Source organism: Ursus maritimus, unplaced genomic scaffold (assembly GCF_017311325.1).
Source record: "Ursus maritimus isolate PB19 unplaced genomic scaffold, ASM1731132v1 scaffold_10, whole genome shotgun sequence".
In the NCBI taxonomy this organism is placed as follows: Eukaryota; Metazoa; Chordata; class Mammalia; order Carnivora; family Ursidae; genus Ursus; species Ursus maritimus.
In genome coordinates, this window is record NW_024423344.1 from 14,987,450 (window position 1) to 15,001,709 (window position 14,260).

General features: G+C 34.6%; 1 protein-coding gene across 1 annotated transcript in view; it reads left to right on the plus strand.

Moving 5' to 3' along the window:
* Positions 1-14,260, plus strand: part of NBEA (neurobeachin) — a 664,295-nt gene that overhangs the window by 370,931 nt on the left and 279,104 nt on the right. Inside the window, exon 37 of the mRNA XM_040622005.1 lies at positions 674-840. Coding sequence (XP_040477939.1) covers positions 674-840 — 167 coding nt within the window. The remainder of the gene's footprint in view (positions 1-673; positions 841-14,260) is intronic.

Below are 14,260 nucleotides of genomic sequence, written 5' to 3' on the forward strand. Positions count from 1 at the left end.
TTGTAGAGTCGGGAGAGAATCAGAGAAAACTGCTTCTTATTTTACAAATATGAAACTGAATATGATGACAAAATAAAAGAATTTTCATAAAGTGTGGAAGAAAATCCAAGTCTAAATTCCTGAATGATTGCTTTTCCTTGTATACCACATTGCCATACATGAAATGGAAAACTACCGATTAAATGGCAAGTTTTGCATCTCTATAATTATCAGGAATGTAATTCTCATTTTAAGCACAGCATAATACCATATTGGTTAAAATAATAATAAGATTTACATTTTTAGTAAACCATTATTCTAAAATGAGTACCTTGGGACTATATTAAAATCAGACTCTCAGAGTGTTAGGAGCCTGAAACATCATTAATTGCTTTTTATAACATCATCCAAATTATTTTCCATATACTTTATGTATAAGCACATAGAACACATTTTTACAAGTTTGAAAAGTGATCGAAGTGACTATATATAGTGATATATATAGTAATATAGTGACTATATTTTTTTACTTTTTAAATTTTTTTTAACTAAATTTTCACAAGATTGTAGTATCTGAGTTTTTAAAATTAAATTGTTATTACTGTTCAACTTAAGGTCAGATACCATTCCTTACTAGATAATAACAGAAGTTATACGTTGTTAAACATTATGCATTGTTTGTATTTTTTTGTAGTCGCAGTGTGCCCAGTATGCTGCTGATAGAAGAGAGGAAGAAAAGATGTGTGATCATCTCATAAGCGCTGCTAAACACCGAGATCACGTTACTGCAAACCAGCTGAAACAGAAGATCCTTAATATTCTCACAAATAAGCATGGCGCTTGGGGAGCAGTTTCTCATAGGTGAGTTTCACAAATTTACAAGTAAATAATAACTCACAGATTATTTATCATAGTTAGAAGTTAAAGATTACAAACTTTAAAATTATGTAGAAAATATGATTTAAAGCATAAAAAATTACTTGAATTTTTCACTGATACCTTTAGTAATTCCTCTTTAGAGTCCTTTAGAAGAAAATCTAAACTTTTAACAGAAACTCCAATGGAAGTCATTTCTAATTTAATAGTAATATGTAATACAAAAAAAAAATTTAGGCAAGTATTTTAGACTACTATCTCTTATATGATGTGTGTTAATTATAAGAAGTGGCTCATTTTTTTCATCTTTCAAGAGTCAACTCTACCTACTTAACTGAATTTATATCATTCTTATTTTTTTCTTATAGACAGGTAATAATATAAGCATTTACTATGGAGAGGTAAAATTCTTTTTAAAACTCTTCTTCCATATTTTTCTATTCAGTCTTTCTTAGGAAAGATTTTCATCGCAGATTAGGGCATTTATGATATCATAGTACAAGTAAAACCAAAATTGGTTGTTTATAAATTACAGATGTTCTCCTTGCTAAACTTTTGTGGGTATAAAAGTTATTTTTTTTCCTCTATACAGTGAAGTTTTCTAGAAAAATAATAGTGAGGCAGGTCACTATATTTCAATTGCTAATGCTTTTCATTTTATTTGTTCCTATTAAATGCTTTTAAGTCTCTGGCAGAGTTTAGGGGTTGGTTAATTGTGAACAGGACACTACTAAGAAGAATTCTGATAGAAGTAAATCTACTAGTTACGGAAGAATATCTAGAATATGCCCATGATACTGTTTGACCATATGTCCTGGTATTTCAAGTGTAAGATAGACTTAGTAAATCTTTATAATTTTTTTATTTAAGGTAAAATTATAACTTAATGAGTTTAAAAATAATCAGCATTCAATATTTGTTTCTTATAATAATAGTAATACTGTGACATCTAGCTTTTATTGAATATTTATCGTGTGTCGGGCATCATACTAAAATCTTTACATGAATTATTTCATTTAACCTTCAGAACATCTCTATTTAGGTTGGTACTCAAGTGTTTTCCATATTATATTGAGGAAACTGGAGCTTTTAGAGGTTAAATAAAAACTTACATAGTATCACACAGCTTGTACAAGGAGAGACAGTGTTTCAGTCAGGGTTCTCCAGAAAAACACAAAAACAGAACCAATGGGATATATGTGACACATAGATAGAGATATAGGTATAGGTATAAATATAGATGTAGACATAGATTTTTTTAAAGAATTGGCTCACATTATTATGAGGGCTGGTAAGTCTGAAATCTGTAGGATAGGCTGGCAGGCTGGAAACTAAGGCGTGATTTTTGCTATAGTCCTGACACAGTATTCCTTTTTCCGATTAACCTCAAGGTTTATTTTGTTTTTGTTTTTGTTTTAGTTTTTGTTTGTTTAAGGCCTTCAACTAATTGGATGAGGTCCACCCACATTTTAACTTTTATTTAAAGTCCAGTGATTGTAGATGTTAATCACATCTGGGAAATACCTTCACAGCAACATCTAGACTACTATTTGACCAAACAACTGAGCACCATAGCCTAGTCAACCTGACACATAAAGTTTAACCTCACACTTGGTAGCAATAACATGAGCGTCTTGCCCAGCTAGAGACCTTGTCTCTCTTTTTGTGTCCTCTGAGTTGGATTTATCTACTTAGTTATATACAGTCAGGACTGTAACATAATATTGCTAATAATTCAGCTGATATGACTCAGAATATTGCCTTCAATGTAGAAAAATGTCCATGAGTTTGAGGTTTAATTATTTCATCATGTAATTAGAATACGGCTAGCAGACAGTCACCTCCATAGCAGCAGTCACGTGCATCCTCTGCTCAGCGGATCCTTTACTATGTTTCATTAGATTGACAGAAAGACTGGCAGCAGGACCCCTTAGAAATAAAGGCAGCTTCTCTTCTTTCCTGCTCATTAATGACTAAAAACACATAATCTTTCTGTTCCTGTCCTTTCCTAAATAGGTCAATGAATGCTAAATCTTTAAGGGTAGGTTTTGTTCTCTATAATCTTCCTTTGTTTTTGACTAATTAATAAAGCTCAGTCATTAGATTGCTTCTCTTTTTTGTCTTATTCACTCTCTAGGGTGCTTTTTACTAACACAGCTTAAAAATACAGCCACTATGTTGATAACTCCCCAATTTATTATCCCTCATCCAGATCTTTTGCTCACTTCCAGACCTGTATATCCATCTACCTACTTGGCATCTTCTACTTCGGTATCATACTTGAGATGACAAAACGGCTCCTAAGACTTTCTCCCAGACCATCTCTGTCTCAGCTGAGGGCAACTCCATTCTTAAAGTTGCCCAGGCCATAAATGATGCTGTTATCCTGACTGTTTCTAACACATCACACATTGATCCCTGCAGCATGTCTTACTGACTCTGCCACAAAATATGTCCAGTATGTTACCTTTGCTATCCCCTTGATCCAAAACGATGCCATCATTTCTCACTCGACTTGTCCCAGCAGCATTTTCTGCAGTCTTCCTGTTTCTGCTTGATCCTCTTAAAGGCCATTCTCAACACAACAGCCTAGGTGACTTTTATTAAAATATGGATCCATTTGCTCCTCTGCTCAGAAACCCCCAGAGCCATGCTGTGCAAGATGGTAACCATTGGTCACATGTGGCTATTGAAATTTAATAAAAATTAAATTTAATTAAAAATGTAGTGCCATCTTTCAGGTCCTGAGTAGCCACATGTGGATTGTGGCTAGTATATTAGACAGCACATAACATCTCCACCATTATTGCACAAAGTTCCATTGGACAGTGTTGCTCCAGAAGTTTGCTGTGTCGCTGAAAGTTAAAATCCTTACAATGACCTACAAGGACAGAGTGTGCTATTTTTGATAGAGTGGTCAGAGAAGTCCATTCCGATAAAGAACCACTTGGGCAGAGAACTGTCTGAGCATTTCAAGCAGAGGGAACAGCCTGCAAAAGAAGGAGGGGCTTAGCCTGTGCAATAGCAGGCAGAGACCAGTATGGCTGCAGTGGAGTAAGCCATGGGATGAGAAGGTTATGATCTTTGTTAACTCTTTGACCTCCTCTCCCGCTACTCTCCCCCGGCTCATTTTATTGCAGTCACTGTGGCTTTTTGCTGTTTTTCAGGCTTTAAAACATGCTGCTTCTACTTGGGATGCTTTTTCCGAAACAATCTATGCAGCTGCCTCTCCCACTTTTTTCCAGTTTCAATTCAAATGGTACTTTCTCAAAAAAGCCATCTGTAAGCCGCTTCTTCCCCCACATATTTTATATTGTATTTCTCTGCTTTATTTTTCCTTTTCCAACATTTATTACTATCTTACATATTATATACTTTCCTTAATTATCAGTTGTATTGCTTTATCTCCCACCAGAACACAAGCTCCATAATGGAAGGGATTTTTCTCTCTTTTGTCCGCAGTAGTATACCTCGCACCTAAAATAATGCCTGGTACATGGTGCTAAATAAATATCCACTGAATAAACGAATAAAAGAATACTTGATATATACCCTTTTTTTTTACATTGATACTGATGATGGAATGGAAAAATAAATTAGTCTATTATCTGGAACAGTTTTAGATTTTAAATGAAATCATTTTACTAAATGACAAAAAGTACTTATCCTCGCATAAAACCAAAGCTCAGTTTCATCTGGAAAGCTAGATGAACAATTCCTATTTCATTGGGCTATTTAAATGGTAAAATGAAGTATTATATGCAAAATGCTTAACACAGTGTCTGACACAGAGTAGACTTCTCATATTTGTTAGTCTCTTTTCTTTTTTGTTAGCTCTTTGAAAAGAACCTTTTTAAAAAGACCTTATTTTTTTAGAACAGTTTTAGGTTTACAACAGAGATTTCCCTTATATCCTCTCCCAACACACATATATACCCTCTCGCATAAGCAAAGCCATTCACCCAAATGGTACATTTTTACCGAGACTGAACCTACATTGTCACAGCCTAGCATAATCACCCAAGGTCTGTAGTCTACCTGAGGGCTCACTCTTGGTGTTGTACATTCTATGGGTTGGGACAAATAGAGGGTGACATGTATCCATCATTATACTATCATTTTAACTGCTCTAAAAATTCTCTGTGTTCTGCCTATTCATCTCTCTCCCCCCCCACCCCTGGCAACCAGTGCTTTTTTTTTTTTTTTTTAATCTATAGTTTTGCCTTTTCCAGAATGTAATATAGTTGAAATCATACAGTATGTAACCTTTCAGATTGGTGTCTATTTTACTTAGTGACACACAGTGTCATTTAGGGTAAATCCTAAGAAGCATGATTGCTGAATGGCATGGTAAGAGTATGTTTAGTTCTTGTAAGAAACCACCAGAGTGTCTTCATAGTGGCTATAACATTTTGCGTTCTCACTACCAATAGATAAGGTTTCCTGTTGTCCCACCTCCTCACCAGCATTAGGTATTGTCAGTGTTCCAGATCTTGGCCATCCTAATAGGTATAGTAGTGGTAGCTCATTGTTTTGATTTGCGTATTCCTGATAACATACGATGTGGAGCATCATTTCATGTGCTTATTTTCCATATGTACATCATCTTTGGTGAGGTGCCTATTAAGTCTTTGGCCCATTTTTTAACCAGGTTATTTGCTTCTTATTATTGAGTTTTAAGACTTCTTCCTATATTTCGCGTAACTGTCCTTTATCAGATGTGTCTTTTGCAAATATTTTCTCCCAGTCTGTAGCTTGTCTTTTCATTCTCTTGATAGTGTCATTTGTAGTGCAGAAGTTATTAATTTTAATGAAATCTGTCTTCTGTTATTTCTTTCATGGATAAAATCTTTGGCATTGTACCTAAAAAGGCACCACCATACCCAAAGTCACCTAGGTTTTCTCTTCTAGGAGTTTAATGGTTTTGCATTTTACATTTAGGTCTGTGATCCGTTTTTAGCTCATTTTTCTGAAAGATGTGAAGTCTGTAGTCTATTTCTGGGTTCTCTGTTCCATTGACCTATTTGTCTGTTCTTTCAGCAATACCATATTGTCTTGCTTGATGCCGCTTTATGGTAGTTTAAAGTCAAGTAGCGTCAGTCCTCCCATTTTATTCTTCTCCTTCCAAAAAGCCTTTTTAAAGTAATTTCCCATCAGCCGTCAAGCCATGAAAAGTGGGTTCCCAAAACCCTCTAACTTGCAATATATAGCTATCATTTATTTGATTTTATTAATTTAATGAACAGACAACTATTATTAGTGTAGTGGTAAAGTAGACTTACTCCCTGCCCTTACTTAGTTCATACTAGTAAATAGAAGAGACTGATATTAAACAGAACAAATGATTATAGAAATAAAAGATGTAAACACAAGCTTTGGCAATTACTAGGGAAAAAAGTACAGGGTACTCTGAAGAAGAGGTTATAACAAAGGATCTTCATGTTAGATTATGGAGTCGGGAAGATTTCTTTGAAGAAGTTCTGTTTGAGCTAAAGAATGAGCAGGAAATCATCGCAGGGGTGGGGTGTAGAACATTCAAGAGAGAAATATTACAAAGATTCAGAGCTTAGAAATAATCAAATGAACGGAAAGGAGGCCAGTATGTCTAGAGCTTAGTGAGCAATGGGGATAGTGGCTTGAGATAAGGCTGGAGAGTAACATATGAGCCAGATGATTTAAAGTCTTGTAGATCATGTTAAGGATTTGTGACTTTATCCTAAGTGGCATAAAAAGCAGTGAAAGGTTTTGAGCAGAAGAGTAACATGATCTGATTTATGTTTTAAAAGATCAGTCTGGCTGCTTTGTGAAGACATACTAGGAGTAATAGGGAAGTATGGTCACTGTTTATAGCCGAGTTCAAATGTCACCCTTCCTATAGCGGTCCCTGGCTTTCCCTGTTTTTCTTAACCCTACCTCCTCCTATTTTGTTATTACCTGTATTGCAATTCTCTATGATACACCACTTAATTTTTATAGCTGTGTGGATACACATGTCTCTTCCAATAGACTTGTAGCTTCCTAAGTGGAGGGATTAAGTGGTACTTACAGTTACGTCCCTATTATTAAATATATGTTAAATCTGAAGGAATTTCATTCCTATAATGTTATACTTGCTGTTTTATGCAAGAAAATATTGATTTTTAACATAAAATTCTTTTTACTTTTATCTTTTGACTCAATAGTCATGCTGGCTCTAACATATTTTAGCTTTTGAATTAATATTATTGCTCTTAGTAAGACTGGAAAAAAACTACATAAGCCATAACAACCCAAATTAAACTCAAGAGATTTTAATAGGCTCCCGAGTAAAAAGGTACACACACACACACACACACAATATAGGGTCCCAGCTTTTAGTATGTATTCTCATATAAGCATTACTATTGAGATTTTGTGTGGTAGAAGCTTATATTTATTTAGTGCAGCTTTGGACCAGCAGCATCTCTGTTGGTACTTCTCATCTAATATCTTATTTTCATTCTAATAACTTTGTAAGGTATGTATTATTTTTTCCATTTTGCACATAAGAAATGTGAGTCTCAGAGAAGTTGAGTGGCTGGCCCACTGTTATATATAACTAAATAATAGGGACAGGATTTGAATCTAGATCTGTGTAACCCTAAAGCCCATGCTCATTCCAGTGTTGAAATTAATTATTGTATTTATTGTAAAAATTATTGATTGGAATAATGAAATAAAAATCCCTTATTAAGCAGGAATAAGACTCAAAAATCTGGGACTTTAGAAGGTGTTTTTAAAGTTTTACAAGTCCGAGATCTGATCTAAATGGAAAAAAGAACTACTGCCCACAGAACGCAAGATAGAACTTGCAGTCTGAAACTAACAGGGTAGATTGACTGCTAAATCAAAAAAAAAAAAAAAAAAAAAAAAAAAACACACACACACACATTCTTAATAGGAGGCTAACAGGGTCCAGTGTCCTACAACATAATATTTAAGATATCTGGGAGACAATCCAAAATTACCTAATATGCAAAGAACCTGGAAAACCTTACCATTTCTCAAGGAAAGATAATTAATAAATCCCAATCCCAAGATAACCCAGATAATAAAACTATGAGGCAAGTATTTTAAAGCAGCTGTTATAACCACCTTCGATGAAGTCAAGTTAACACTTTTAAATGAATGGAATGATAGAAGATCTCAGAAGAAAAATAGAAAGCATATGAAAGAACCAAATGAAAATGAAAAATGTAATATTTAAAATAAAAAAAATAATCATTTAATGAGCTCAATAGTAGAATAAAGATGACAGAGGAGAGAGTGCATGAACTTGAAGATAGACCACCAAAATTATACAAATGAAGAACAGAGAGAAATAAAGTGGGGGAAAAATGGAAAGAGCTCCAGGAACCTGTGGGACAACATTAAAAGGTCTAAAATTCATAACATTGAAGTCTCACAGAAGGAGGAGAAAGAGATTCATACAGAACAATTATTTAAAGAAAAAATGGCTGAAAACTTAACAAATTTCATGAAAGATGTCAAGTTAGAGATTCAAGCAGCTCAGGATAAGCTCAGTAAAAACTATACCCAGACAGATCATAATCTCCTAAAAACCAAAGATAAAGAAAAAAAAGTCTTAATAGAATCCAGAGGAAAAAACAATATATCACATATAAAGGAAAAACAATTCAAATAATTATAGCATTTTCATCAGAAATTATGAAGTTCAGCAATTACCAAACCAAAATTCTATATTCAATAAAAATACTATCCAGAAATGCAAGCAAAATAAAAACTTTGTCAAATGGTGGAAATCTAAGAAAATTCCTCTCCACCAGACATGTTCTCAAAGAAACACTGAAGGGATGTTCTTCAAGCACAGGGAGAGAGAAACATAGGGGGAACTTAGAAATTGGGAAAGAAGAAAGAATAGATGCAAAGGCAAGTTAGTGGAGAAATGATAGTCTTTTCAACAAATGCTGGAACAATCGAACATTCACATGCAAAAATTGGACCCCTGAACTATGACTCACATCTTATGCAAAATTTAACTTAAAATGGATGATAGACTTATATATACAGTGTAAATCCCAAAATTTCTGGAAGAAATCATAGGAAGAAATCTTTGCAACCTTGTTTGTGTTGGACAAAGTTAGTAGATACAGCACTGAAAGCCTGATTGATAAAAGAAAAAAAATCCTACAATGGACTTTGTCTGCTTGGGCTACTATAACAAAAACACCAAATGATGGCTTATAAACAACAGAAATTTGTATCCAACAATTCTGGAAGCTGAGAAGTCCAAGATAAAAGCTCTGGCAGATTCAGTGTCAGGTGAGCCACATCCTGGTTCATATAGATGGGTGCCTTCCTACTTGCCCTCACAAGATGAAAGAGTTGAGGGATTTCCTTAAGGTTTCTTTTATAAGGGTACTAATCCCATTCATGAAGGCTCCATCCTCATTACCTAATCACTTTCCAAAGACCTCACCTCTAGATACTACCACATTGGGGATTAGGTTTCAACATAAAATTGGGGAGGGAGAGGTGGGAAGGACACAAAAACATTCAATCCATGGCAGGCTTTATCAAATTAAAAACCTTTTGTGTGAAAGAGACTGTTGAGAATCCCACATTCTCTCAGACCAGGAAAACTACAGACTGGGAAAAAGTATTTGGAAATCACAAAATCTGACAAAGGTCTTACAAATTTAAATGCACAGAAGTATAAGTATATATATTTATCCAAGTATAATAGTATACAAGGGACTTACAAGTGTGTATATGTGTGTGTGTCTATGCATATGTGTGTGTATACACACACATTTGTATATACGTATATATGTAATATGTATGTGTAAAGAACTTTCCAAACTTAACAATAAGAAAACAAACATTACCGTAAAAAAGCAAAAAAAATATTTGGACATTTCAGCCCAGACAATGTACAGATGACTAATACCTACATAAAAAGATACTCACCGTACTTAGCTATTATAGAAGTTCAAATTAAAACAGCAATCAGATGCTAATACTTATCTATTAGAATGACTAAAATTGAAACAAAAACCTTACAATGCAAGAGCTGGCAAAGAGGTGAAGTAGCTGGAACTCAAGTACATTGCTGGTGGAAATATAAAATGGTGCGTCCTCTTTGGAAAGCAGTTTGGCAGTTTTCTTACACAATCAAACATCCACTTACCGTATGACACAGCAATCCTACTCCCAGGTATTTACTCCAAGAGAAATGAAAACTTATATTCACTCAGGAAACTTGTACATGAATGCTCATAGCAGGTCTCTTAATAAATGCCCCAAAATTGAAAATAGCCCAAAGATTCTTCAGCTGGTGAATGGATAAAGAAACAGTACATCCATATAATGGAATAGTACTCAGCAATATAAAGGAATCAATTTGATACATGCAACAACCTGAATGAATCTCAGATGTATTCTGCAAAAGGAAAGAAGCCAGACTCGAACACAAATTGTGTAATTCCATTTATGTGACATTTGGAAAAAACAAAATGTTAGGCAAATAAAACATATTGGTGGCTTCTAGGGGTTAAGAGTAGAAAGAGAGTTTGATAAGAACAGAGCAACGTGAGGGAGCTTTTGGGGAGGATTGAACTATTCTATATCATGACTGCAGTAGTGGTTTCATGACTGCTTTTGTCAGGATTTATAGAACTGTAGACCAAAAAAAGAGTGAATTTTACTGTATATAAATTAATAAATGTTCATGAACTTAAAAAAAATCAAAAGCCCAGAGAAGTCTGTATAGATGACTCTTGAACTGTGAATACTAGTACTTATCAAACTATATTCCATTTTTAATATTGAGAATTACAATCAAATATTATTAATTTACTGTTTTAAAGTTAAATAAATTGCAACTCAGATTATCTCAATTATTTTCATGCCAACAAAGTTATATCGGTCATATAATCTTAACATAAGTTAAATTTTTCTATAACTAATACCTATAAATGAATTAATTTTCATTATATGTATTTTTTAATTATATAGTTTTTAAAATCCTAAAGTAAGTGTAGTAAATGTGCTATTCTCTAATAAAGATTATGAAATGTTCAGAGGGAAGAAAAAAGAACTTTTTTCCAGCAATTTTTAAGTAGTTTGAAGTGTCAAGATTTAAATTTGGAATGTGCTCATCACTCAGTAAATACAGTTGTTGCAAACCGTGCTGCCAGGTGTATTGATAGTTACTGGGTTAGACTAAATAATTGTCATCTCCAAACAATGGGAGATGTAAAATGGGAAAGAAACCTGCTTAGAAATCAAATATATTTCTATCACAGCCTGCATTTGTTTGATGGCTATGAAGTTTCATAGAATGCTTATCCCGTAGCTTCCTAAGAGCTGTATAAATGAACATGACAGGTTCAAATGGGAAAATGACATACTTACTGGATTTCAACCTGATATTCTACCCTTCAAAACAGGAGTTCTCATATTCACTGTATCATGAATTTAAAGTCAAAATAATAACGTAATATAAATAACGAGCAGATAGTGCTGTGGAGTGAAAGTCGTAAATAAATTCTGGCTTCGGAATATTCTGAAACAATCACACTAACTTTCACTTCCCGGCTTCACTTCTGTTTCCCTTCTCTTTAACCATTCTCTATTGCCATCTATAATGGGTATGAACTACAGCCACTGCACTCGGCTTTAATTCCAAACTAATTTGCTCTGAGTCCCCTCCACGGGGCTGTTGGAAAATTCAATCTCAGTTATTAATTGGACCCTACATATACACTCCTGGATTATGCAGAGATTCTAGTAATCTTATTAATATAAAGCCCTGGAATCTTCATTTCACTCTGGGCTCCAGAGATATGCTTAATTTATGCTTGAAGGGAGGTCTGTTTCTGGACAAAATGAGACATTAGGTTCTATATTAATACAAGGAGCTGTGGCACCTAGGGTACAGGCATGTGTGTTCCTGCTATTTCATTGGGAATAGATGTCTCCCAACCCCCTTTCAGGACCCTCTTCATATATCGTCTTCTTAGTCTTGGAATAAACTCAAACTCTGGATACTTCAGTCTCTTTACCCCTCAAGCTTCTATGGTCCATCAACTCTTTAAGGAAAGTTGAACTACTTTTTAAAAGGAGTATCTCTTATGGCTCCTGAGAAGATAAGAGCAGCCTCAGGTCTCCTAGATTCAAAACCCTGCTTGCTTTGGAGGGTTTGGCATAGAGTGAAGTGGAGATTTTGCTTATTTTTCTCATCCATGTAGATTCCCTAGCCCAAACCTTTCTACAACTATACTGGACAAGTGTTCAATGCAAAGGTTCTGTAATCACGGAACATACTTTATTTTTCATTGGGAATTTGAACCTTTGACATTCAACTCACTGTGTTCTAATTGAGGTTACTAACTCTAACTGCTCTAATAGAAAACATAAATCTAAGAGTTGTCATGACTTGATGATTGACTAGATAGGAAAGAACCAAGGACGGTGCCCATGTTACTATTGTGATACACTGGGTGAATAGCGCATTCTTAGAATTGAAAAATACTCAAGGATCTGGTATAGATGGGAAGTTGATTACTGTGTTTGCCTTGCCTGTGGCATATTCTAGTGTAAATGTCCACCACAAGATTGAAAATAAAGCTCCATATGCCATAGGTCACTACTTATGCATGTGATAACTTTCTCAGGCATACCCAAAACATATTTTCCAGTGGAAATTTCATCTCTCCTATTCACCCAGTGAAGGGCATCTAGGAGACATCCTTGATTTACTTCTTTCAGCCCTCCCTCTCTCCATACAGCACACATACACAGATTGTCCATCAACAGGTGCCATCAGCAGTACATTTGGGAAATATGCTTTCTTCTTCCAAGCACTGAAAATAGTAGATTTGTGCAGGGTTGTGTTTTGCTGGGTAGGTTCATCAAGGGAAAGGAGCAAAGACATTAAGATCCAAGTAAGAATATGGTTGAAGTGATAGATTGTGTACTTAATCTAGGTAGTTCAGGAAGGAAAGGAAAGGAAAGGAAAGGAAAGGAAAGGAAAGGAAAGGAAAGGAAAGGAAAGGAAAGGAAAAAAGAAAGAAAGAAAGAAAGAAAGAAAGAAAGAAAGAAAGAAAAGAAAAAAGAAAAAGGAAGGAAGGAAGGAAGGAAGGAATAGGTAGATAATGGAGTCAAGAAAACAAGAGTTGGTAAGTTGAAAGAATGGGAAGTTTTAGGATGTTTAAGGTTTTAGAACAACAGCAGTACAAGTTTGACAAATTCAGAACGTGGTCCTGAAAGTGGTTAAGTGGGGTCAAGTTGAAGAGCATGGTAATGAGGAGGTCAAGAAACTGAAAAAGATGGAATCTTGCATGTGGCACTTATGTTGAATTACCCAAGATAATTTCAGTATTTGGAAAGATTGTCAGCATCTTTTAAGTCTTCAGTAAATAAAACGAATGGCATGGGACACTGGTATAGGGACTCCAGATAGGGGCAGGAATAGGTGGTATTGCTAGATTCAGCAAGAGCCTCAAAGGAGTCTCAAAGTTCATCTGTTCATCTTCACTAATATGTATATATATATAACACAGATCCAAATGAACGGGAGTAGAAAATATACTACAGGATGGCAGAACTTTAAAAAGCCTATCAGATCATTTTCCCTGATGGAAATCTAATGCAGATCACATAGGCAAGAACAGTTATTTGAAAGGATGAGGTAACAAATCAGTAGTGATTGGACGGATCAAGACCAAAAATGTCTATAATTTGGCTGTGAAGCTGATCACACTGAAACCTTTATGACCCAACTGATTGCCAGCCAATTATTTCTGTTCCTTTTATTTCCTAAAATATATAGAATTAGAATGATTATTTTAATAAGTCTCAGAAATAAAGCACTTTGTAAAATGCTTAATACCTAGAGTTCTATAAAATACACAAATGAAAAAAATCAGTAAGTAGATTATAAAATTAAAAAATCTCACAAATATTAGACTACTTACTTAGCAGGGAAGTCATTAGGTTTAAAACAAAAACTAAAGTTATAGATCTTCACATAAATGAAACTTCTCCTTGATTTACAGATGGCATGAAGTTTAAAATTTTTGACCATTTGCAATAAGTGCCTGGAGTTAAAGGGAGATGATCACAATCCCTTAGTCATTTATTGGGCTGCTAATTAAAATATGCATTTGTGAAACTGTAGGAAATATTTCTCAAGCAGTAACATCTGCTGTCTTGGCAGATGGTATTTTTTGCTGGAATCATGGAAGATGGTACCCTACTAGGCTATCAAGAAAAATCTCTGGACTCCTTTAATGTGATTGTTTTTATAAGCTTGTATTTTAGATTAGACATTTTTTAGTTAAATATCACGGTATTCCCTAAAATAATATGTTCAACCCATTGACTTTTTGAAAATCATAAAGAGACATGTCAAAATGTTACT